Source organism: Puma concolor, chromosome B1, assembly GCF_028749965.1.
Source record: "Puma concolor isolate L17-30 chromosome B1, mPumCon1.1.hap2, whole genome shotgun sequence".
NCBI classification, from domain to species: domain Eukaryota; kingdom Metazoa; phylum Chordata; class Mammalia; order Carnivora; family Felidae; genus Puma; species Puma concolor.
The window spans coordinates 81,185,041-81,212,834 of NC_141670.1; the positions used below are offsets into that span (position 1 = coordinate 81,185,041).

The following is a 27,794-nucleotide window of genomic DNA, read 5'->3' on the forward strand; positions in this document are numbered from 1 at the left end:
GAAAGCCATTATATATCAGAAGGCATTTCTAACAAAGAATGATTTATTTGATTTGTATTGTTTAGCTGACCAAAGTTTGGGGGGAGACAATTCTTACAGTTATTCCCATTTAGTTCCTTTCTCCATTTAGTTTGTTACTTTCTTCTTTAAAAGTCACGCCATCCTTGGGAGTAATGGGTTCTTGATCCAAATGACAATCCAGCTGACATACCTTGCCAGAGTCCACAGTAACATACATAAAACAAGTTTTCTTTTTGGTCACTTTTACCAGTGAAGACTTTTATCTACTACTGAAACCATTACATAACCCAAATAAATATGAGTTCCTCACATTTCACCCTCAGTATGATATCATATTAAAAATCCAGCAAGCTAGAGGAAAAGTAATTTCAATTTCTATTTACTTGTCCTCAAAGAACAGTAAAAGATAAAATTCTTAACTCCCAGCAATATTATTTTTTTTAAATCCTCTCTCCTTCCATTTAAAAAAATTTCAATTGTCTCTAGATATTCTGTAGCCTGTAATTTCATGTCACTCCCTAAACCCAAAGTTCCCTCCTGTCTTCCACTCACTCGTGGTTCACCACTGCTCTCCTTTTCCTCTGTGCTTCTGTTTTGCCTCTTTTCTCTTCCAGATCAAGAAATGGTGGCTCTTCAGCAGGCTCATTTCTATATCTTACGTAGATACTCCCCTCCCACTGCAGATTATAACTCTGATCTGCATGATAAAATCCACCCACCTAGGGGTGCCTGGGTGGCTCAGTCAGCTAAGCATCCGACTTCGGCTCAGGTCATGATCTTGTGGTCCATGAATGAGTTTGAGCCTCGCATTGGGCTCTGTGCTGACAGCTCAGAGCCTGGAGCCTGCTTCGGATTCTGTGTCTACCTTTCTCTTGGCCTCTCCAGCTCACACTCTGTCTCTCTCTCTCTCAAAAATAGACATAAAAAAATTAAAAAAAAAACCACTGAGGACGGGGCTGGTTTGGGGAGAAAGGAAGAAATGCCGAGGTAGTCATGCCATAGTGAGTAGACTGGGAAGGGAAAGGAAGCAGATACTCTTGCATTAATCATTTTTTATTCTCTTGCACTATATGTGACAGATGCTTGAACACTACATGTCATAAGAAAAAAATATAAAGAAAAAATAGTAAGTGGAGAGAGAGGGAAAGAAAGTAAAGGAGCCAAGGCAAAGAAGAGGTCAAGAAAGAGGCTCTCAGAGGCTCTGTCTTCTTTTAGATCCTTTGTGCATTAGTTCAAATACTTCAACCCTGCCAAGTTCTGTACATGTGCAGTATATGACGATATGATCAATTTTTCTGCTGGACCATACCTACTACTGTATGTGGACTGAATGGTCTGTCCGTAAGAGCATTTGCTTCTGTGCATCTGCACTTTTGTCCTTTCCTGTCTGCTTCCAGCTCCAGGTAAAGGACTCTTTGGAACCAATTTACTATGGTACCAGGATACCTGGTTAGAGTTGCCTGGGATGGATACAAACACTCACATCTGCTACCATATCTTTGATTATTAGAATTTTGCATGAAGTAAAGGCAGTAAATACTAGCATTTCTTGAATAAGGAACTCTCAACAGGCTTTTCGAAGTATATTTAACAACTCTTTGGAGGGTGAGGGCAACAAAATGTTAAATCGGGCTGGTGGAGAACAGAATCCCAGCTTTGCTGCCACCTTCACCATGTGACATTGCACAAGCAAATGAACCTTTTGGACTATTAGCTTCTTCATCTATAAAATGGGGGTACTATTACCCCCTACCACAGTACAGCTTTGTGAGAATTAAGTAAGAAAGCGTATGTAAAGTTTGTGGCGTAAGATCTAACATATAGAAACCCATAACTATTGTATCACCATTACTATGCAGAAAAGAATTATTTTCCCGAGTGCTAGATGGTCAGACATCTATAAAATCATGATTTCTGACTTTTGCTCTAGGCCCAAGTATTCCCAAACAAATAGTAAGCATAGAATAAAATGCTAAATGTGTCGGTGAAAAGCTGTATCAAAGATGTTGAAGAAGGAGTTTATTTAGGAGCTATATTACATGATAAAGACCCCTTTATGTAATGCAGTTCAAGTGTATATAGCAATAGCTCTCTAATTGTTAAGTGGTCAAACATTTGAGCTGACAGTAGGTTTTGATGTGTAATCTTTATATGGACAGTAACTGTTTTTTATAGAAAGAGCATGTGGGATGCTAGCATGTGGGCTAGAAGACTTGGATCTTAGTCCCGTGTGCCACATAACTAGCTATTGACCTTAGTTTAGTCACTTAACTTCTTAGAGGCTCGGTATCATTTGTGAAATAGAGGTGGCAATGGCAGCTTTGCTGTATCTTTGTGAAGATCAAATGGAAAAACCATATGTTTTTACACTTTAGACTATAAACAGTTTTCACATGTAAGATGCTATTATTACCACAGGCTATGATATAATTAGCACTGAGTAATGATAGCAATGATTCTCGAGTAGGTAACATTTATTGAGTATCTATTCAGAGTGCTGCTTTATACTTATTTCTCAACTGTAATTTACTAAATTTATCATATGTAAATTACAAAGGGCTTAAGTTTATCTTTGTATTGGCACATATTTCTATAATGGAAATGTAATAAACTGACATTCTATAGAAAAATCTTTATTATTAATATATTAATAACTTGTCCTTGAGTGAAAAAAAAATGGCATTTATCCAAAAAAAGGAATTTGAGTAATTTCTTTCTTTAAAGACCAGAGCTCTTCACTACCCACTAAATAGAAGTTGTCTTTACTTGCCAATTAGAAATCATTACCTAAAATTGACCCTTCTGTTCTTGTTTAATGGCCTCAGTATCTGAGGGGAGCTCAGATGCTGGCACAGAGGAAATCATGGCCTCCTTTCCCCAGAGGACCGCTGGTTATTATACAAAACATGCAGACAATTCTGCTTGCAGCCAGTTTGCCTCCTGGTACTGTGTAGTTCATCACCAGCTTCTGAAGCATGCTAAAGAGGGCTCGCCACTCAGCTTGAGACGATTCAGGTGTAAGCTCAGGGGTCTCAGCAGTCATTTTCCTGCTTTGCATCAGAGTTTTCATCCGTTTTATCCTTTTGTCCCATGACCCACCTCAGGCAGTCTCCTTCTTGGGAATCTAAAAGGAGCAGCTGTTACAGATCCCATTTCCCCCAATTGTTGCCACACGGATCTCCTTCTATTCAGCATCACCCCCCCCACCCGCCACATGCACCCCTGCCAGTACACAAATAGCAGTTACTTCCTTTCCATTCCATACATTTTGCTAATAGAGAAATGTTCAAAATATCTGACAAGCAAAAGAAAAGTGATAGGATTAGAAAAACACCCATAGAAGAAAATAGTCATATTGCCTAATTAAAAAAAATTATCTCCAAATTGCATCAAATTATATTACTCAAAATTATTATAAGAAATCATTTAAGGCATGGTATAAACATGTATTTCATATCTGATCTTATTTAATACCATTTGAACAGTTAGCCTCACTTGGAAAAACATGTTAAGAAGTACATGAAAAATATGTTTTAGTAATTTGGAGATTATGCAAATGTAAAATGTTTTACTAAAAATTTTGCTACTGTTATCTCTGTATTTAAAGTCATGACCTTTATAAGACATCAAAACAGATAACATTACAGTAATAATTTCATATAAATTTTTGTAGGAAAGATTGTTTGCAGACTAGCATCTTAGTAAATTGAATGTTTTTTTTTTAAATTTTCTCATTAATGGGGAGTTGAACTCTCCTAAAAATTTTTTCTATTTAATTTTTCTATTTTTTTACAATGTTACAGCCTAGTAAAATAGCATTGTGTGTGTTTTTTTCTTCTTTTTAAATGATGAATACATTATGGTATTTGTCATATAAATTATAGTATTTGTCATTTAAATGACAAATGCATTATAGGAAAATCAGAATACTGAAAAAAAAAGAAAACCTGATTTTTTTTAAACAGGAATCTGTAGGCAAAAATTTAAAGTCATAGACACTTGTGAAAAGGAAGAGATGTTTTATGTCAGGAAAGAAAGTTCATGGCCTAAATTAATATAAAAACTGATTTTCTAGCCATAAAATGTATTGGGTTTTTTTGTTTGTTTGTTTGTTTGTTTTGAAATGTGAAAGCTGGTTTTGGTTCCCCTTGAGATGTAGAATGCCACTTTAGCTGCATGATGATGTTGATTATTCATTGTAAAAAGAAGGTGCTGGTAGAGTAGCTCTTTATGAAACTGCTGAAATTTTTGTTTCCAGTCAATCACATCTTAAGAAATAGCGCAAAAACTTCTGATACTCTTTTTGTGAGAAAATGAAGAGAAGGATAATTATTTTTACTTCATTCATTCTAAAGAGGATGAACTTCCAGACTCCAAAAATTGAGTACCCTAATCAACTGTACCGAATAGTGACATATGGAACATAATGTATGTATACCCCTTAAAGTTCAAGGCCTAGCATATGAAAATGTTCTCTGGAGCAATAAAGCAACCTGCATAGTTCATCACAAGACTAATTGTATGACAGACCTAGAGGCAACGGCACAGCTGTTAGCACACGTTGATCTAGAGGCCACAAAAGAAGAAGAGGCATCACACCGGCAAGAACCCAGAGATGATTATAGGATTAGATGTGTTAAACAATAGTGTGGGGACCATACTAAGTCATTATACATTGAAACAAATTATATTTTTCCCTCTGTGACACAGAAGGGGTAACTTCAGAAGGACAAATGTAATACATCTTAAAACTTACCTGTAATTGTCTCAAATGTATCTATAGGGGAGACAATTACTTGATCTCCATTTAACACCTATATTGATTTTAGAAATTATTCAGTATAAGTGGTGCTCAATAAAAATAACATATACTGGACTTTAAAATAGCACAACACTCTATTTCTGATAGTATACTTAAGAAACAATTTTAACTTCCTCCTTAATTAAACATTTAAAAGCTTAGTTAACTAGTAAAACAGTCTACTTTAAGACTAACTCTCTACTTTTCCCACGAATATCTTCTGTTGTCCTTATTGTTTTTCCCCCTAAATGATAATGGTGATGGCCAGGGAGAGAGAAAGAGAAGGAATGTAACAGAGAAACTAACAAATCCACAAAATGACATTCAGTTCCTAAATAATCAAGAATTGATTATATAGATGTGTATAGCAGCTTTTGTTTGTGAGCATTTCAGGGAAGAACGTTAATATTCTTTTACATGAAATCATGACTTAGAGGCAAGAAATCAAAAATTCAGATAGTATCAGAGGTTGGCAAGCATGTGAGGTTCTGAGAACTGTGGTTAGAAGTGGAAGTTGGTATCAAGAGTGACAGGGATGCCTGGGGTGCCTGGTGGCCCAGCTGGTTAAGCATCCAACTTTGGCTCAGGTCATGATCTGGCGCCTCATGAGTTCGAGCCCCACATGGGGCTCTGTGCTGACAGCTCAGAGCCTGGAGCCTGCTTTGAATTCTGTGTCTTCCTCTCTCTCTGCCCCTACCCTTCTCATGTTCTGTCTCTCTCCCAAGAATAAATAAACATTAAAAAAATTTAAAAAAAAAAGTGACAGGGTGAGGATATGAAGATTTGGCCATAACTTATACATACAATGTTAGAAGCACTGTTTATAATGGTGAAATATCTAGAAACAAGGTAAATGTACAATAGCAAGTTGATTAAACATCGCCAAGTATCCTGTGATGCAAAATAATGCAGCCAATAAAAGTGACACAAAAGTAAGTATTTTTATAATAATAAAAGTATTATCAATATATTAAGCCAAAAATCAGGGTATAAACCAATGTACATTATGACCACACTCGTGTATTTACATGCATGCATACACATATATAAGACATATGTATAAATGCAGATACTAGAAACACCAGATTGTTTTTGGTGGTCATCTGTGGGAGCTGGAATAATGGATGACTTTAATTTTCTGTTTTGGGGAAAGTGATGGATCTGTATGCTCCAAATTTTCTGCAATTAACATATACTAATTTTATAATAAAAAGTAAACTACTATTTCTTTTCATTCCATTAAAATTTAAAGACTTCAATGAATGTTTTCAGTAGGTTGTATGTAAACTATTCATAGTAAAAACCTTCAGCATAGGACTGATCATAGCAGCTGGTCATTTCAGCAGCTCGTCTCAACCCAAAACACCAAGACAAGTTATTAAAAGCTTAACAAGTAGTAAAGAGCATTTAAAGATGACCCAATAAATAATAAATTATTCAAAAAATAATCATATGACTTACAAAGCAAAAACAACAAAATAGGGGGAAAAATATAGCTATAGAGTTTTTGGTATCCTGAGTAAATGTGACCAAAGTCTGTATGAGCAAGAAACGCTAACAACTATATTAACGAAGGATGTTGTTTGTTTTCAACTTCAGTTTGATGCACATTTTTGAATATAGGTCTGGGCAGTTTCTTTATGCTCAGGTAGATATTTACCATGCAGCAGGACTGCATTGTCCATAAAGGAAATAGACACCCAACACAGACTTGTGGCATACTTGTAATAGGGACCAAGAGCTAGAGAAGCAACAGGGAAGCTTCATCGTATTTGGAGATTGAGGTGATGACATTTGAATTGAACCTTTCAAAATACATGGCAAAAGAAGCAGCATGAGTAAAGGCCCAGGAGGGCAGAAAATGCATTCCAGTCACGCTGGAGTATTGGTGTTGAGGGACCGGGGCTGTTGGTGGGGGGAAGCTGGAAAGATAGGGCAGTGGGATGAGATCCTCACAGGCCTAAGTAGGGCAGGAACTGGTTTTAGAAGATAGCCTGGCAGTTGTGTGTAGGACAAACTGAAAAGAGAAAGTAGAGGAAGGAAAACCAGTTTAAGGGCTCTTCTAAAATATTTCAGGTGAGGAATAATGAGCTCTGAACTCGGGTGGTATGGTGTAGCTCATAACGGACACATTTGAGAGACATTTTACAATTTTACAGTGTTTTCTGGCTGGTAGATGAACATACAGAGACAAGATGGAGACAAAGAATTTGAAGCTTTTTGTTCAAATAATCCAAAGTAGGATAGTGATGTTAAATGAGATAAAGTCACAGAGGGAGAAGCAGCTAAGCAGAGGACTTTTTAACAGCAATTTGGAGGACCTCCGGTATCCTTGTCTTCTCAGAACATTACACCATTACCACTATTGCTTTTCTGCTGGCTATGGTCTTGTCTCTAACCTTGGGGCTACAGATCTCACCGCCACCACTCCTTGCTCCAATGAAGCAAATCTCTAGAGGAAGGTCTCTAGACAAGCTCAGCCAATCGGATTGCTTACCTAATAATTTTGTTTTCTATTGTTTTTAAATCAGAGCCAGTCTTCCTTGGTAAGGAGTTAGCCTGGATGCTCCCAGAGCCACGGAGGATGGTGGGCTGAGAGAGTAAAACTAACAGAGAGAAAACAAGATGAGAAAGGGAGAGTGAAATTTCTGGTAGCATTTGGGTCCCTAGTTTACCATTTTGCCTAAATTAGATTGGGGTGGTTTCTGTCCTATGAAACCAAATGAAATCAAATGAGCCCAGATAGAATAGCATCATCATGAATAACAGTAACAACTAGCGTGCCTTTGTATGCTATGGGTCTACATACAACTCTACCCAACCTTATTATTTACGTGTTTTACCTCATTTAATACTCACACAATCCCTAAGAGGCAGATCTTATTAGTATTTTCTATTTACTCTTACTCCCATTTCACAGATGAAGAAGGCTGAGACAGATTCAATGACTTGATTACGGTCACAAAGCTAGCAAATGCCGAGCCAAGACTGGAGCCATGCTCCTAAGTGCTAATGCTGTCACAACTGATTTTTAAAGTCATTTAAATATATGTGATATACATAAGTCACATGTATACACTTTTAATAACATTCTCACCTATTCCATTTAATGAATCACTGGTTGGCATAAATAACATTTTGTAATTCTTGTCCAGTAGAAATTATTATTCAATAACAATTGAAACTTAGAATAAGAATCACCTGTCTGCTATCAGGCCAGTTCAGAATAGGCACAGAGTTTGGGAACACAGAAGTGGAACTATTAAGTGGCATCCCGCTAGGAATGACCCGCTGTTTTGTAGCTTCTCCAGAGAAAGAGATGTAAGGAATTCTCACCTCACATTTCCATCTCCCATCTCTCTCTTACCTTCCATTGGCATAGATAATGGAGTATTGTGGATTCTTCATTGGTCATGACTTAACTCCATAGCTGAATTTGTCTTGTTTTCTCTAGATGTCAATGACATATCTAGCAGCACTAGAGTTAATACATTTGTAAGAATTCTTTTTCAAAAGCAGTGTGTTCAACATATTTTTCCTACAACCCTGAATCTCTTCTTGCTACTGATGCAAATTGGCTATCAACCAGCAACTCTTAGTAAATGCAAGGGAAAGAGCATAAAAAATGCTGTTTGTTAGGTTTTCCACAGAAAGATCTAGTAGGGCAGAATGTTTATAATTTTCGGATAAACAAAATAGGGGGAGAAAGATAGGGTCCTTCTGGTAGATTACAATGCTCTCTGTTCCCGTCTTAAGCATGATCACAGTATGATGTAGTGATTACAAGCGTAGCCCCTAGAGTCACATTGCCTAACTCCAGAGCCTGGTCCTGCCACTTCTAATCCTGTGACATATACGTGGGTCACCTCACCTCTCTTGTGCCTCACTTTCCTCACCTGCAACGTAAGGAAATGCTAGCAACTAACCGATAGAGTGGTTGTGAGGATTAAATGGATTAACATGCAAAAAGTACTTCCATCTATGTCTGCCATACTGTCCTCCCTCAAAAAATGCAGGTGAATACTAAAGAATAATAGAAGTATGATTTGCTGTGTTTGTGCAAGGATTATGGCATCCCTGCTGCCATTGCTGACTTAACAGATCATAGATAAGTCTCTCAGCATCCCACTTTGTAAAATGAACATGATATTTATTAATATAGCCTGTTGATGAAAATTCCAGTGGAATAGTGAAGTGATAATGGTTTATTGGTCCTTATTATTGTTCTGCAAATGATTTAACTATATATTTTTCCTAAATTTAATTAAACATATTCATTTTCCCTATGAGCTTATATTAGCTTACAGCAGAGTGACTGTTTATTATGTTCATTTTATATGTTTATAATATCACAGACATTACCAAAATAAACATTTTCCTTTTAAAATATTATGTAAATAATCATTAATACTTGTTACAAGGTTGCAAAGCCAAAATTACTTTTTAATTGTTTATTATAATAGATTATGTGGAAATGGAAAACTACCATCCAGGCAATCATTAGAATCTTCAGAATTGGTTTTCAAAAATATCAGAAAGACCACCAAATTAGGAGTCAGACATTCTGCCTTCTGGTGGTAGTTTTGTCATAAGCTCTTTGGTCTCGGACAAGTCGTTAAATCTTGTTCATTTTCCTTCACAACATTGTTACAGGACGCCATTGTTAAAATCTTGATTGACGGTGGGACAGGTGGTACCAAAGGAGCCAGAACTTGGGGCCTAACCTTTATGGTGACATTATCAGGCAGCGTCTTGGCACTGAGGTGGGAGAAAGGGTCAGATAAGACCCTTGGCCTATTGGCTTTATTTCTCTGTGCCTCAGTTTTCTTACCTTTAAAAAGACATAAGAATAATAATAATGCCTGCTCCTGAGTGTTGGAAAGATTTAGTTACTTAATATGTGTAGTCCTTTTTTTGTTTTTTTTAACATTTATTCACTTTTGAGAGACAGAGTATGGGTGGGGGAGGAGCAGAGAGAGAGGGAGACACAGAATCCCAAGCAGGCTCCAGGCTCTGAGCAGTCAGCACAGAGCCCAACACAGGGTTCAAACCCACGGACCATGAGATTATGACCTGAGCTAAAGTCAGATGCTTAACCAACTGAGCCACCCAGGCACCCCTAGTCTTAAGAACAATCTGTGACATATCCAGCAAATAGTTTTGGAGCACCTATTGCCAGGCCCTGTTCTAGACACTTGGAATATATCAACAGCAAAACAAAGATCTTTGTCCTCATGGAGCATCATCCCATTGGAGAAAGACAGACAATGGAGATTAAAAATAATAAGTGAGTTAGATAGTGTGTTAGACAGTAATAAGCATGTTATAGACAAGGAAAAAAAATAGAAAAGAATGAGTCAGGAGTGTCTAAACAAGTGGTGAGTAGGGGAAGTTTTAAATAGGTGATCAGAAAGGGCCTCATTGAGAAGTTGACATTTGAAGAAAGACTGGGAGGAGATGAGAGTTCAGCTATGCAGATATTTGATGGAAGTTCATTCCAAGCAGAGGGAAAGGTCAAGGCCAAAACTCCAAGACACCAAGCCTAAGCCCTGGAGGCTTGGGGCAGTGAGGCCAAGGAGAAGCAAAAGGGAAGCAGAGTAATGGGAACCAAAGTCAGAGGATTAGGGGTGGGGTTGTGGAAGGCCTTATGGGCCATTATAAAGTGAGGCAGGTTTTCTTCTGAGTCAAAGGGGGGGAGTCACTGCAGTTAGGAGAAAGAAATAATAAATACTCAGTATTAACAATTATTAGCTATTATAATTAGTTCATAGGATGAAAAACAGCAGCTGGTAATAGATAAAGCCGTAACCAGGCAAACATGAGGTTAACATGTCGAATGTCAGACATTGGGCTGCACTGGGTACCTTGTAGGTGAATGGAGAATTCTGGGAAGGGTGGCAGCAGGTAGTAAGCTGTAACTGAGGGTCTAGATCTGCAAAGTCATGCTCAAGGGTAACCAGCAGCAGGCATATCACAGTGCACAAGGACAAAATGAGCAGGAGACAAAGTCCAATAAACCCAGTTCAAATCTCTTCTTCTTCTCCAACCCTAGGACTGTGTGTACCAGAGCAAGTTACTCAACCTCTCTACACTTAATTTACCTCATTTGTACAATGGGAATATTGATATTTATCTCAGAGGGCTCTGTGAAAATTAAATGTACCATGAATATAAAACACTCCACATATGTAGCTTTTGCTCCATAAGTGGTAGTGACTGCCATTGGCAAGGGACAAGCACCAAGCCACAGGGACTGAGACTTAGGAGTGGCACTCCTGACGAGAGCATACTGAGGCCACAATGTAGGTCTTCAGCTTTGTAGTAAATAGGGACCCAGCCAGCACCAAGACAGAGATTAGGTAAGAAGAACAAGATGGGGATGCTGCTCCAGGGTCTGGGACACATGTCAAGGCACATGGAAAAAGCCTGGTCACCTTAATAGAGGTCAAATCAGAATATGGTCTGTGGCAGACTGATGTGATGGCAAGCTTCTGCCCTGATAGAATAGGGACAGAAATGGCCCTGGGGACTGGGGACTGGGGCAGGTCACAGTTGCCAGATGGGGGGACACCAGCGTGGAGAATGGCAGGGCCCAGGAAGCAGAGCAACTAGCAAGTTATTATGGAAATGATCTCCACCATTGCTTCTGGGCTCTATAATTCTCCATTTCAAAATATTGATAAATAATTTGAAAATGCCAAATATAATGGTAATTTTCTAGTTTATCGTATAAAACCTAAAGCTTACTATAAGAATGCTAGCAGCAATTTGTTTTGCCATTTTATTTTCAGCTCATATGTTATTTCAGAGCTGATCAAAGGCATTGGTTGCAAAATATAAAATAAATCATGCTTCTAAATAAACCACTAAAGAGTGTTAAATTGATTTAAGTGATTTTAGGAATATTAATATTTAAAACATCTCTGTCCCAAGCCTCTTTATGACTACCTATAGCAATAATAACTACCATTTCATTCTACCATTCTTCATCTTATAATATTACATAGTAAACTGTGTAAAACATTATTTTTTAGCACTGGAATAGAAATGTAGGATTTCGGCTATTTATGTTTAAATATCTTGAATTTTATTCAGTCAATAAAAGTATACTCGATTAATGCATTTATTATACTCTTTGCTTAGGTTGAGGTGAATAGAGTGTAGTGTTTGTTTTTTATTATTAAAGAAAACTTTGCCTTGCACTCACATGCCTTTGCAGTAAATTTGATTTTAAGCAGCATGTATTTCAGGATTAGTCCCAGTCTTGGGAAATTTTCTAGCTTCACAATCTTGCATCTTTGGCTTATCTGAAAATATTGTTAAAATTACATACATGATTTTCATAGATTTTTTTTAATACATAGGGAAAAGACGGTATCTGCAGTGCTAAATGGAATATCGATGGATGTCCCTCAGTGGGAGGGAGGGTCTGGGCAGCAAAGCATCCCATGCAGGCACTTTGGTGTTAGAGTCACCTAGGCTGCACAGTTTGACAGCCAGCTCTATGAGTGAAGACACACTGGTGATAAAAGCAACCAGACATCTGGATCACAGTGCACACATTCAAAGGCATTTCTGAACTGTTCGCACATTTGTACTCACCCGGGTCCCCAGCCTTGCCCAGGGCTCACTCATCATTTTCTTCTCTGCCTCTGCCTGTCTTCGTCTTTTTTTTGTACTTCAGCAACCTCCCTTTTCCTCTCCAAGTCACCTCCATCTGCTTATGTGTCATTGTGGCCCTCCTGCCACATGGCTGGCTGAGGAATCCAGTAGCCCTCCCTGCCTCTGCCCAGCACCGCCGCATGCCTGTCACTGCTCAGCGCTCTGCGCCACACTGGCTTGTTTTGTCAATAACCATTTATTTGTTGCTGGAATAGTAGCAGCCATTACATCTGACCTCCCTGTTTCATCAATTATGGATAGATTATTGGATGTGAACATCTGCAAAAGCTTGCTGTTGAACTCACCTCCTGGCTGGGATTAGATAAAGTACTAAACTGTTGTTTATTGTCAGGCCAAAACTCTACTGGGAAGGCAGGGAATTCCAAGAGTGGCAGAGCCCCATCAGAAGTACCAAAAATCGTTTCATATTGCCACTGTTTCCCCGAAGATTCCAACCATTTATTATTTACACTTATTACTAGTTGTTATAACCTACTTGATAAAAGCTCTTGGCAGGCATCGCCTTTCCAGTCATGGCCGCATCTGTCAGAATGGAAATGTCTCATAAATTGTTTTCTTGCCTCTTCCATCACGGCGAAAGGGAAATAGATGAAGCTTCCTCTGTGAGCAAGCATTCAGAGAAAGACTTTCCTACCATGTTTTATTTTAAAGAAACGTGTTCACCCAGCTTGATCTGAAAGCATTACACCGTGGATCTAAAATAGGGTTTACTGAGTTTACCAGAATAATGGCCTGTGGTGGAAAGGATATCAAATTGCACGGAGAGAATATGCTCAAAATGTTTTTCAAGGCTTTCATGGATTTCTGAGAAAGGGGAAGCAGAATGAAATTTTATTGAATCTTGTCTTCAATGAGGAAGAAATCTAGTAAGAGAGATTATGAATAGATGATGGCCCTACCTTCGGGGAAAAGACAAATCTCCGAGCGGGAATTGGTTCATGCAGAAATATAGAAATTTTCACAGTATTAGTGTTTATTAAAACCTTCTGGATAATATAGAACACACTTTGATCCTTTCCTGTGGAGCCAGAAACCATTATGCTCCAAGTGGTCCAATGGAAGAAGGTTGGTATGTCACCCCTTCAGGGGAAGCTGAGGAACTTGGTTTGTCACTAAGCTAGTGACTTTTCACTGCTTACCTGTCTTAGCTTGTTACTTGGGAAGATAGTAACTATATATGTCTCTCATCAGTCTAGATTTTAAAAGAAAGAGAAAAAGAGTTTTATATTCCCTCCACAGATAGGAAGAATTATTACTCAAGATACCATGACTAATCTAACAATCTCAGCCTCGGATCTGCTTGTCCTCACCGAGCATAATGGGTTCGTAATGGAAACTTACTCATTTGGGAATATGATTAGATGAAACAAGCACACATTTAGTAGGGGGTTCTTACGTCATTTTGAAATGTCATTTAAGCCCGCCTTTAAGAATTTGGCCTGTTTGCTGATACTTGAATTCTCTCCAGGACTGGCTGTTAACTGAAAAAGTTCCCGTACTTTCCATTTGCCATAGTTATAGTGTGCCGTAGTTTTTTCCTTTATTGAATGATATTCAATGCAAAACACGGAAAATATAATGTAATATATAGTGTGTGATAAACTGTAATGTATATTATGTGTAATGTGTATGTTATGTAATAATTTATAATAGCTTATTTTTCTTTAAGGCAAATAGCTATGTGTAATGTTCTTATGAAGACAATATATAATTATAAATACATTACTAATATAATTATAGGGGTATTATATAACATAGAAGCTCATTATATATGCTTCTGCAGGTACTTCACCACTAGTACTGTCCAAGGGCTCTTCCGTATTCATTCAGCAGTATTCAACATTAACATAAAAGTAGGAGCTAGGGGTATGATGGACAGCAAAACAGGTATGGTTCCTGTTCTCGTGGCACTTAGGACCTAATTGGAGAGAGACAAATATGTTCTTATAATTTAAAATATTTTTTTTAGTCTTTATTTATTTTTGAGAGAGAGACAGCGTGTGAGCAGGGGAGGAGCAGAGAGAGAGGGAGACACAGAATCGGGAGCAGGCTCCAGGCTCTGAGCTGTCAGCACAGAGCCCGACGCGGGGCTCGAACTCACGGACCGTGAGATCGTGACCTGAGCTGAAGTCAGACGCTTAACCGACTGAGCCACCCAGGCGCCCCAAGGGAGACAAATATTAATAAGTAGATCCATATGATGCTGTGGTAAGTGCTGGAATAGCACAAGAAAGTGGTGTGTGTGTCCAGGGAGTGGAAGAGTCAGGAGTGAAGTAAGAAAGAGCAATGCAGGCAGAGGGACGTGGAGGTGGACAGCACTGGGCTCATTCCTGATAGTGAAAGGTCTGTGTGGCTGGAGTGAGGTTCCCAGAGTCCCACACATTCCAGCAAGACATAAATGTTGACATCTCTGCACTGACAAAGTGAGTGACAATACGTGTGTGGTCAGATTAGATTTGACTGGCACTTCATTTGATTCAGTTTGCCACCACCATCTTTAGTCTCCATAAATAACAGACAACTGAAATTACTGGTAATGTTATCGTAGGTATAATGGAATCATTTGTCACAATCCCTTTTCATCCTCATATAAACATAACAAGTGGAGTTTGAGAATATCCTAGTTTAAAAAAAACATTTTTTTCATTCAAAATCTTTTCTGCAAATGAAAACTCTAATCACTTTATAGAATCTGTTTTTTTTGGTGGGTTGCCATGGAAAGAATCAACATGTACCGTCTCTCACTGGTAAACATGGACAGGGGAAGGCCTTGAAGTTATTCATTTACCACATTAGCTCAAGAGAGCCCTTTTATCTCGCGGTGTTTCTCAGTTTTATTTTGCAGGTACAAGAAAGAGAGTCATTCAGATTACCTCAAGTAAGGGAAGCGATTGTAAAGATTCCTGATAGGTACATGCATCCTATCCCATGAATACTTGGGATCAGCAGACAGTTGCAGTTCATAGACTGAAAGATTCTTGGGAACCAGAGGACTCCGGTCAAAAGGGGCTGAGTTTTCTTATTATCCCCTTAGAAGCAGCAGTCAGTTGGATTCACTCTATTGGCATAATCCAACCACTCTCTCGATGTTCATTTATCTTGGAGCACCTCCTCACTTCTGCCATTACCAGCTGCTCAGTGGGTCTGCATTTCCTAAGATGGAGCTAACTAATCACTATAGTCTTCCACCAAGTAGAACTTTTTATGTCCGGCCACCTCATAGATTTCTGGACTGCCTTTCTTCAAGGGCCCTCTGGCAAAATATGAAACAAAGCCTCTAGTGGATTTTCCTAGCAAGAAATTGAGGGCAGGGAAAATTTTTTTTGAAGGAGCTATAAATATAACTCACATTATGATTGGGTTGTACAGGATAAATATTTGCTGATTTACATCATAGAAAATAATTGAGAATTGGAATTAAAATTCTTCATAAATATGTCTCTCATTAAAATAGTACTAAACTATAATGACTGATTTAGAAATGGCAGTTTTGGGGTGCCTGGGTGGCTTAGTTGATTAAGCATCCAACTTTGGCTCAGATCATGACCTCTCAGTTCGTGAGTTCTAGCCCCGCCCAGGCTCTGTTCTGACAGCTCAGAGCCTAGAGCCTGCTTCGGATTCTGTGTCTCCCTCTCTCTCTCTGCCCCTCCGCCACTCACACTCTGTCTCTCTCTCTCTCTCTCTCTCTCTCTCAAAACATAAACATTAAAAAAAATTTTTTTAAAGAAATGGCAGTTTTGAACAATATGTTCCAATTTATAATTCAGAAAATTTTTATTTTTTATTATTTTATTTTATTTTAAAGTTTGTTTATTTTGAGAAAGAGAGAGAGAATATGTGCATGAGCCGGGGCGGGGGGAGGTAGAGAGAGAGGGAGAGAGAGAATCCCATGCAGGTTCTGCACTGCCAGCACAGAGCCCAGTACAGGGCTTGAACTCATGAACTGCAAGCAATGACGTGAGCCAGAACCAAGCATTTGAAAATGCAATGTGAACTCCTAGCATGTGAGAGATTAACTACGAATTCTAATTTAGTTTACATAACTTAAGGATAACCTTGAATTTTCATAAGTCTTTAAAATTTTAGGTGGTAAAATAATTGGCTATTTTTGAAGAGTGCTGATTATTGCATTTATGACAATGGCTATTTAATATGAACCCCAAACATTATAGATTCAGCTCTCCTTGCTGTAACATTTCAATTGAATGAAAGGACTCATCATTTTGTTTCTTTTAAAAAATTAAAAATAAAATAAAATAAAATAAATTTATCAGGGATTTTAAAGCCAAGGATAAATATTTGAAAACAATCAGAGCCTATCTTAAATTACTAAATATATCAATGTAGAGTTCTGAACTCCAATTAATATTTTTGGAAAAGAGAATTTTAGATCGTTTGGTCCCACCCCATTATCTTTCAGACTTAGATACTGATGCTCAAGGTAACCAAGTGACCTGTCCAAAGTCACACACTGAGCTAATGGCAGAAGAGAAACTAGAACTCATACCTTTTAACATTCAGTCCTTTCTGCACTAGACCATGTAGCCTTCATATTGCGTGTTGGGCAATGTAAACCATGTGTGACAGTTACTCTAAATCATGAGTAATGCATTTCAGGAAGAGAGAGTACATACTCTAATGGTCAGTATAAATAGTAAGGCTAGACTGTTCCTAACTTAATATAGTGTCAGCAGAATGCAAAATATTTAACTACTTTTATGTGTTATAGTTTACAGAGATGCCCACTCACTTGTCCTTGTCCTCAGTGTTCATTCAATATAACATATTTGTAGGAAAGGATTACTATATCTACTACTGACTACTGACTACTATAGTCAGATACTATGACTTTGCAAAAAAATGTATAAGAGCCTTTAAGTGATATGAGACCAGTTCTGTTTACCCCCATTTTTAACCGTCTTTTGCCATCTCTGATTGCTGGCTCCAGTAAAGTACTCTGAATGTTGTTATGGTCCAGTCTGGTCCTCAGCCTGTTACTGCAGTGCTTGTCAGAATTCATTAGCCACTGATTTCTTTGACTAATGTTGCAGTTGATTGTCTGAATCATGTTCAGACACTGTAAATGAGGCAGAAACATCCTTTCTGCTCACCAACTGTGAAATGGCTAAAGGAGGTTAGATTGCCAGAAATCAGAATAAATATATTTCCGATAAGATTTGACGTTGATTTCAAGCTCAAGATGGCAAACTTGATTTTTTATTTCTATATTTCTTATTGCACAAGAGTAAACCTGCGTCATTGCCTTTTTCTCCTCAACGTAGTGCACTCTGTTGAGCACAGAGCCAAACTTTTGTTACGAAATGGCACAATTTTAGGTTTGTGTAGGAGATGTATAAGAAAATATTAGCTGTACTATCTTTTTATAGTGGGCAAGGATAAGAGGTAAAAAATCCACCCTAGGTAATAGACCATAACTTCTCTACAAACAAACCTGATGGATGCCTCTTTGCTGTTTCACAGAACTTTTTGGTCCAGGTGGGTTTATTTAAACTCTTCTAGAACTCAGACAAAACTAAGAAGGAAACGTTCAAATGTGGCTAAACTGTTGGGGTTACATTCTCATTCATTTCAGAGTCTCCTGGATGACTCTATATGTTTGGAGGCTTTTAAGAGGGCAAACAGCTGTCTTTCAGCAACATCACATGGAAGAGGGATGGGCTTATTTTGTGTTGTCTCGCAAAACACAACCATCATGAGCAGGTAGAAGTTACAGATTTTGCTGAATTTAACCAATAGTTGTCTCACTTACCTCTTCAATGACAGAGTGGCCAGCTTCACAAGGAGATGGTTTCCAATCATGAGAATGGTTGAGGTGAAGGCTAAATCAGGATTCCTTAACATCATCACTGTTCACATTTTGGCTGCATAATTCTTCCTTGGGGTGGGGGTGGGGGGCGGCTTCCATGTGCACTTGCAGGGTATCTAGCAGTATCCTTGGCTTCTTCTCACTAGATGACAGTAGCAACCTTCCCAATTACGACTACATCACATATCTCCACACACCGCCAAATATCCCCTAGGGGGTAAAATCACCCCCATTTGAAAACCACTTTAGGTAAGTAAGATAAGTATTTGGGGAAATTAAACAGTTGCTTTATTCAAATCTTTAGTAGGTATTATTATTAATACCTCATCTTATTGGAACTTTATAACATCCCTTCAAGGTAGACTTTATTCATTTCCATTTTATACCTGAGGAAATAGGCTCAGAGAGACTAAGTGACTTGACACATGTCAATCAGCTCAGTAGTAGACCTGTGTGACTTGAGAGCCTATGCTATTTGAAGATAATGTGAACACCCAGAGGGAGATTTGATTAATTATCCCATAAGGCTCCTCCAAAGCCTAGTCTATGCCCTCCGAGGAGGAGTCCCTACTGATTTCAAATATTGAATTAACTAAGGAAGAGAGCAGTAGGGGCGGTTGGTAAGTGAAAAAAGAAATGTATATAGAAAAAAAATACCAAAAATGTGAAGTAAAAGGATTATAGCTCCTTGAAACTTTTGCAAAATTACAAAATTTCCATCTCAAATGGACTAGATGTTAGAACTTACTTTATGTGGTGGTTTCCATGAGTTGTTTTCCTACAGTAACAATGGGTCACCAACCAGAGCATGGGGGCCCATTTTAACTTCATGTCACTATCTATATTAGTTTGAGTGGTGCATGCTCAGTGCTGTGCCAGAGGGAGAAAAGAAGAATATTTCCTCTCCTTTCCCTAGACACAGGAACAACTATGCATTAATTTTTTTGAAAACTTGCATAATAGGAAGCAAGGCAGGACCTGCAGCATCTTGGATGTGACGTATTTTAACCAAACACATTGAGCAGCCTAGAAAACAGAAAGACAAAAACTATGAATAAAAAAAGTCTTGCAAAAGACCACATTTATGTGCATGTAGAATAAAGAATGAAAGTGAATAACGCACCTTACCTTCAAAACAACAATCAGATTTCTCCTTTGTAATCAAAAAGATAAGTTGCAACTTGAAAGTTTATCACTTCATACCATCAATTAAAACTATGATTATTTAGTCCATGTTATCAGACAAAACATTCTATGCATGAGCCTTAAAGCAGACTTTTTATTGGACATTGTTACTTCTGTGTACTCTGGTAAAGCTTTTTCCTCATTGTATCACTCATTCTCTTCCCCAAACCTTTGTTCAAGCTGCCCTCCTCCCCACTGACCCAATCCCATCATTCCCTTAAAATGCAGATTGAATTTCTCTTCCTAAAGGAAGCCTTTCCCAGTTCTTCATTGCTCCTACACTATCTGAAATTCATTCATTTATTTATTTTATTACAGATTTTTGCCCCATCTCCTAGATACAGTATAGACTGCACGGGGGCAGGGATTTTGTATTATTTGTTGCTCTATGCCTAGCACCTAAAACAAGACTTGACCCATGGAAGACACTCAGTATTTGTTTAATGAATTAGTGTCTTTGAACTAGATTTTTAGCCCTTTATACAGACTTACAGCACTATATAATATCAATGTCTATAAGTCTTATTGCCTTAGTAAGGTCTTTAAGAGCAAGGATATATCTATATTACACATGTAGATATGTAATATACCCTATGTACATAAAAAATATATATATCGTTTTATCTTGCAGTCACATCTAATGATCTGATGGAATGTACTAGAAGATTACTTCGCATAATATATTGGTTCTGAAGGTTGAGCATTATGAGGAAAGCGATAATGAGAGGGAGTTACCTTTTCAGGTATCAATGACTTAGGAACACCTGATTTTCACATCTGCTGCTGCACATTTCCCTCTACCTTTTTTTCATCTCTTCCATACTACTTTGATAAAGAGATTGTGGGCAAGTGTGTGAGGCTTCTAGAAAACCTGAGGTATAGAAGTAGACCCCAAAAAAGAGGTTATAAAAATCAGTACCTGCTTAAGGGATCATATCATAAGGCTGAATTTCAATAGAAGGCTGGCCTTTCTTTTTCGTTTTATAACCTTTGTCCCCAATTATCCTGCCACACACTATCTGAATTGTTTCATTTCACTTCGTTAGACCACATAAAACTCCACTCAGAAGAAGTGACTTGGGGCTAGCAAGCATCCTCTTTTTATTTTTTTTTTTTTTGATATATATTTTTTAATGTTTTTTATTTATTTTTGAGACAGAGAGAGACAGAGCATGAACAGGGGAGGGGCAGAGACAGAGGGAGACACAGAATCCGAAGCAGGCTCCAGGCTCTGAGCTGTCAGCACAGAGCCCGACTCGGGGCTTGAACTCACGAACTGTGAGATCATGACCTGAGCCGAAGTCGGTCGCTTAACTGACTGAGCCACCCAGGCGCCCCAAGCATCCTCTTTTTAAGACTACAACTTTGGGGCACCTGGGTAGCTCAGTTGGTTCAGGATCCAACTTCAGCTCAGGTCATGATCTTATGGTGTGAGTTTGAGCCCCCTGTTAGGCTCTGTGCTGACAGCATGGCGCCTGCTTCAGATTCTGTCTCCCTCTCTCTCTGCCCCTCCCCAGCTTTCTCTCTCCCCTCCCCCACTCACACTCTTTCTCTCTCTAACCTTACCCCCCCTCTCTGTAAAATAAATAAACATTAAAAAATTTTTTGAAAAAAACCTACAACTTCTTCTGGCAGTCATTCACGCCTAAGTATGAACTAGTTTAATCAACTACTGTCCTTCTATCACTTAGCTGAGGAAATTTCCTTGGTGAAATACACACAAGGTTAAGGGAGGTGTGCCAAAAGGGAACAGATCAGCTGCCAAGTTATTTCAGAATTTTTCCTAAGGCAGATCTTTCTTTTACCCAACCAAAAAAGAAAAAATAATTTTTTCTCCACTTCTCTTTTCTCTTCCAAGCAGCAAACATACTAAAAATGAAAGGGTAACGTGAGGGATCATCGTAGCAACAGAACTTTTCTGTATCTTAGCTATAGTGGTGTTTATTACATGGATAGATGCATGTGATAAAATAGCCTAAAATTAACACCCACATGCAAATACACACACACACACACACACACACACACACACACACACACACACAGGAGTGCAAGTAAAACTTGTGAAATCTGAAAAAAGTGGATGAATTTTATCAACATCAATTTCCTGGTGTGAGACCGTACTGTAGTTACGTGAGATATTGCCATTGGGGAAAGACGGTGAAGGATATATGAGAGTGCTCTGTATTATTTCTTATAATTGCATGTGAATCTACAATCATTTAAAAATATATAAAGGTTTTAAAACAAATTAACTGGAACAGTGTTTTCTTATAACAGCTGGCTGGGCCAAAGAGCAGGGAGATGATTCCATCTAATTTGGGAGAGTTAGGCCAGGAGTGTGGTTTAAAGCAGGCTTTGGCTGTGAAAACAAATATAAGGGCCATGATTGCTGGAAGTTCTTTCTGTTTTAATGTTGTCTAAGATAAGGGGACTGTAAAAGAGGAATTGCAGAGAGATGTGGAATGAGAAAATAGAAGAAGACAAGAAGTGGGGGTCAATATAAAATAGATCATTTTCTTTTGTTCCAAGCACCCTCATAACTGGAAATCCTAAACATTTAAAGGTTATATAGAACAATTGGGCGTTTGATATTAATAGACCTAATAATGACTTCTTATGTATCTGCCCTGAAAAGTACCAAAGCTCAGACACAAAATATATTCTTATAATCTGGGAGGACAAGGCTACTTTCCTATGCTTTTTTCTCAATCTCTCTCTCCCTCTCTCTCTCTCTCTCTCTCTCTCTCTCTGCCTCTCTCTCACTGTCTCCCATTCACTTTGTTGACAGGTGACAATCTTGACTTAAGTCCAGTGTTCCCTCGAAGGATATTGCAGCAAGAGAAATTAATGACCCGTAAAATTTTATCTTACAGTAACAATTCTTCAAAGAATTTGTAGCATATTGCCAGCATGATTCTTTTGCACATTCTCATTTTTTATGCTAAGTATTCTACTAGTTTTGTTTTTAGGTGACCAATACAAATTATCTCATTTTAGGAACTTGGGATTTTATTTGAAAATGCCTTTTCAAGTAAATCAATTTTATTCTAGTGGGAAGATGAGGCCGTTGCCTTTAAAACTTGAAGTGAAATAGTTTTCAAAGCTTCATCTCCATTATTCACTGAAATTATTGGAACCATTTAGGTACCTATGTAGTGCTCGATTTTTGTGTGGTATATGAACTGATTTTTCTAACTTTGACAACCTTGTAATCCTACACAGTTTGGTGTTCATTGAAATTTATCTAGTAGTGTGCTTAATCATGTTTCCTTTGTCTTTTGACAAAGGTTGATTAAGTTCATTGTGAATAAAGTTTAAAGATACATAATGAATTTTCAGTTCATCAAAAGAGTTTGCATCTGAGAGTCTTTATTCTCTCCTCTTCGATTTGTGATGATAGAACTTAATCTGGATTCATTTCCAGCATATTGTGTGCCAAAGGGATATTCAACCAAGTACAGTTGATCTCTCAGATTTGCACACTGTATTTTCTCACTTGAAGTATTGAAGTATTATTCTTTGTAAAAAAAAAAAAAAAAAAAGACTCCACTATTTGCCTAGGGATTTGAATTGATTAATGTTTATTCACTTGTAAATTATACCTTGCCTACGTTAATTAAAAAGCAGGTAACGTAGCTTACCAGAAGATCAATGTAAAACGTCTTTATTTTCAGCACAATATTTAATCTCATGTTATTTTTCCACTTTTATGAGTTTTTCCTCTTTATTTTAACAATGTCCTTCCTATACCCCTTAGATTTAACTATATGATTCCCCAATGTGCTGAGTTTTGCCTTGTGTTCTTGCCATCCATCCACCTGTCTGCATTTACTGTCTCCCCCTAGAGTTCACATTCCTGAGGAGCAGAGGTCCTGCCTGATTTAGATGGGCTCCTCTATGGCACATTCTAGGTCTTCAGTTTGGACTTCATGTCATTCATTGTTTCCCTACTGGGCCAATAGTGAACTATGTGCTTCCTACTGCCTATGTGTTTCCTGTTTTTAGGTAAAGTGTTTGAGCTGATGTATGAACTCTCTCAAGCCACAAATTAAAGTGTCACCAGCACTGAAATATTTACCTATCATTTCTTGAACACCTACCCTCCTATCCAGAGGGTAGAGTCACATCCTCAAGGTAATGGGCGCCTGTGGGACTTACTGTGCTGCTCCAGGTGACCAGGGGCATGGGAGAGTGTGCAGTAGAAGCATGGTGTAAGCCCTGGGGAACCCTGCCTTCAGTCATTGCTAATTTACACAGCGTATCAACCCAAACTTCTGTGCCATAAGACTGTAAGCGCCTTCAGGGCTGCAAGCATGTTCCCTTCTAAGATTTCTTAGGGTCTAACATAGCACCTGGTACACAGTAACGATATTTGGTGAATAAACAAGTTGTTTTTGGCAAGAAATCTAATAATGTTCAATCGTAAAGTTCTAAAATGTCATATATAAAAATGTATCAACCAAAAAAAGACACTAGAAGGTCTCTTCCTAAATATTTTGGTATTTGGATTCAATAAGGTCTCTTATAAATTTACAAAATTCATGAGTTCTGCCCCTTAACTCAGAAAGGTCTATGTCAAATCGTATCAGATTTAATGTAGGTATTGTCAGGTATGCAAGACAAAGTGGAAATAATATCCTTGGGTTTATACAAAGCATATTATAAGCTTAAAAATAAGAATCAAAAATTTTAACTTTGTAGGTTTAAAACACTGGGTCAATATGTATCAGTAAGTTTTAATGTCAGTGTTACATCAAGCCGTCACTTGCAAACCACACACACACACACACACACACACACACTCACACACAAACAAATGTTATGCGGTATCGTAATGGCCTTGTTGAAATTATTTCCCAAATGTTAACTTCAAGAAAGTAAAGTCAAATGTCAATACTGCCTCCAATACTTAAATCTTCAAAGCTGCCTAATGCGGGCAGTAGCATAAAGCACGTATTTATGTCCTCCCTCACCCTGCCTCTCTCTCCAAATGCTGTCAAATGACTTTCACTAATTCTGCCTTAGAAAATGTGCAAAAAGGATTTCCATAGAGGCCTTTGGAGATTTCCTGTGTCCTCATGTGTGTAATAGGTTAGGTCAAGTAACAATGAAGGAAGAAGAAAGAATAGGAATTTTGTTTTACATATTTTCCTCCTTCTGGTCATTGAGAGAAAAAGAATAAAAGGGAAAATTATACCATAAAGTTGATGTCAGTGTTAAATTAAATTAAGATCATATGTTTGGCTATGGCAGCCATAATCTTTTGATTATTGAAGAGATTGTTGGTAATGAAGTACATTTTTAAGAAATATTTTTAGTGTATACTGACTACATGTACAAACTGTGAGATATGCATCTAATAAAATGATAGATTTAGAAATTGCTTAGCACCTAAATTCACACTTTACAAAACTGCTATTTATAGAAAGAACGTGATAGTTAAGCTACCACAGTAGAATATTGTAATCTGCCTTACATTACCTTAGATAATAGTACCATATTTTAAAATAATGTTGTAAACCATTCAATTATTTATTCACACCTAAGTTATATAAATTGGAAAATTTTGGATTGTGCAGGAAAAGAATTATTTTTATAAAAGTAAGACCTCACTGTCATGGCTTAAAGAGTTTGCTGTGAAACAAGTTATACTATGGATAAAAATAAACCAAACCAACATGAATTTTTAATACACAAAAAAATATTTTATGGAGACATTAAAAACAGCTATTAATTTTAATCTTTTCTGTTATGAAATGAAAACATCAGTGAATCTGGCCATGCTGTATGTTTAATACGTATTTCTTTTCCTGATAGGTCCTTAACACTTACAGTAAAATCTCCATAGACCTGGAAGATGATCTCAGCCTGGGGAGAGCCTATGAAGCAATAGCCAAGGTCCTGCAGAGGTAAGTTAGCACATCCTTGTCTTGCTGTCACTGTGAATTCACTCAGCTGTGAAAGACTTAAATTGTTTGAGGTCTGTCGCTTTCCATTACTGCCTGCTTAAATTTTAAGCAGTGCCCTTCTTAAGTGACCCTTTCATCGTAAGTTATTTTAAACCAATGTGGTATCTTAAAATATGCACCTAAACTCTCCTTTGTCTATTCCTCCTTTGTACTATTTTATTTTTGATTTTCTGTGAGTTTAGTGACGACCTTGAATGAAAGGGAAAAATCAGGTCACATCTCAGGTTAAAAAAGCAGAGAACGCAGAAATATATAGTACGCTTCAGTAACTTGGCTCACCCTAACCTTTCGAGATCTCTTCTTTGAGGAAAGTTTTCATTTATGTTTCAATCTTGCTTCTTCCATTAAGACATCTGTCTTTGAGCATCCATATCCGGGTAAACACCAGAATGCAAAAACAATATTCCCAATATCTCATTTAAAACAGAAAATTTAATAAAAGTATACCTGAACAACTTCTGATACAAATTTTTCCATGGAAAGCACATGATTTGCCCTTCACTCATTTTATTGTTATTGTTGTGTACTCCATTTAATTATTGCACTATGTTCTAACATTATGATTTAATTCAAGATAGAATAAGAATAAGAGCAGTTATTAAAATTAAGACCGTGGTTTTGGGTATGTGATCTTATACCCAATGTCTAGCTTTTTAATAATGGTAGTAGTAGCAGTGAGACGAAGAAGAAAAAGAAGAGATATAGATTGTGTCAAGTTCTAATTTCTATATTTCAGCTGCAAACACATACAAGGTAGTGTTTTAAAAGATAAAATTGTTATTTAAGAGGCATTTAAGGGGTGCCTGGGTGGCTCAGTTGGTTGAGTGTCCAATTCTTGATTTTGGCTTAGGTAATGATCTCACAGTTCGCAGGATCAAGCACCATGTTGGGCTCTGCGCTGACAGCCTGCTTGGGATTCTCTCCCTCCCTCTCTCTCTGCCCCTCCCCTGCTTACACAGGCATTCTCTCCCTCCTCTCTCCTCTCTCTCTCTCTCTTTCTTAAAATAAACATTTTTTTTTTAAAGGCATTTAAAAGATTAAATGCCTGGGGCACCTGGGTGCCTTAGTCGGTTGAGTGTCCAACTTCGGCTCAGGTCATGATCTCGCGGTTTGTGAGTTTGAGCCCCACATCAGGCTCTGCACTGATAGCTCAGAGCCTGGAGCCTGCTTCAGATTCTGTGTCTCCCTGTCTCTCTGCCCCTCCCCCACTTATGCTCTGTCTCTCTCTGTCTCTCAAAAATGAATAAATGTAAAAAAAAAATTTTTAAGATTAAATGCTTAATGAACTAAAAGTACATCTTCATTATATAATTACCATTGCCAATATAGTAATCATTAATTATTAAATAAATTAATTGAATATTAAAATACCAATGCCAATGAAATAAAACGTATACTACAAAATACCAAATAAAAGGCAATACAGTCATTACTGCATAAATGGTTAAGGATACAGACATATTTATAAGGAAAATAAGGATATTTACTCTAGGAAAGCAGGGCCAGCCATGAGTAAAGCAAGCAACCCATGAGTGTTGTGGTTCTTCCAAGTAGAGATCAGTAACTAGTCCATGGAAAACCAACCCAACTATCCCTTAAATTTTTACTTTCCACATAACACCTGGAAAAAAGTAGGGGTTTGAACACAAAGAAGACATTTATAAGTTTTCAGTTTAATGTCTCTTTGTAACACACCAACTCTGTGCCATTTGGTGCAGTTCATTTTGATTATTAAAATTACAATAAAAATTATGCTTGGTTTGCGAACATTATTCATTCTGGAGACATGCTTGTAATCCAAACCATTTGTATATCAAAGTGAATTTCAAGAACCAATGCCTCAGTTGTAATCATGTGATATCCAGCATCAGGTACTACTCATATTGCAAGACATAACTCATTTATCAAGTTAAAATTTATTAGAAATGTTTGCTCGTCCTGCGGAACACTCACAGAACAAGTTACTCTCAATCCAAGGTTTTTCTCTACTTCACTCTGCTGTTAATACTGCCCAGAATCAGTAGAAAATGGCTGAAGTTTTTGTCTTGCTTTGTAGTAGCAGACCTGGTCTAAGCCTGTACAGTTAAATAAATGCATCCCTTAACATGTTTATAAAATAATTCTTATAAAATGACATGTGTTCCAACATAACTAAAAAGATAAAACTCCAGGGGAAAACATTTCCTTTTATAAACAGATATTGAGTACTTCCTATGTCATAAATGTTGTCCTTTGGTTACTGATAGTCTTTATTTTTTAAACTTCTGGATACATGAGGTTACCTTAAAATAATTCTCACCTGTAA

The 27,794-nt window shown here is 37.7% G+C and overlaps 1 protein-coding gene across 6 annotated transcripts in view; it reads left to right on the forward strand.

Moving 5' to 3' along the window:
• The window catches only part of TTC29 (tetratricopeptide repeat domain 29), a 253,186-nt gene that overhangs the window by 108,374 nt on the left and 117,018 nt on the right, over window positions 1–27,794 (forward strand). For all 6 annotated transcript variants that reach the window (XM_086704141.1, XM_086704140.1, XM_086704144.1 and 3 more), the window contains one exon: window positions 25,338–25,429. In XM_086704141.1, the coding sequence (XP_086560267.1) occupies window positions 25,338–25,429 (92 nt within the window). The remainder of the gene's footprint in view (window positions 1–25,337; window positions 25,430–27,794) is intronic.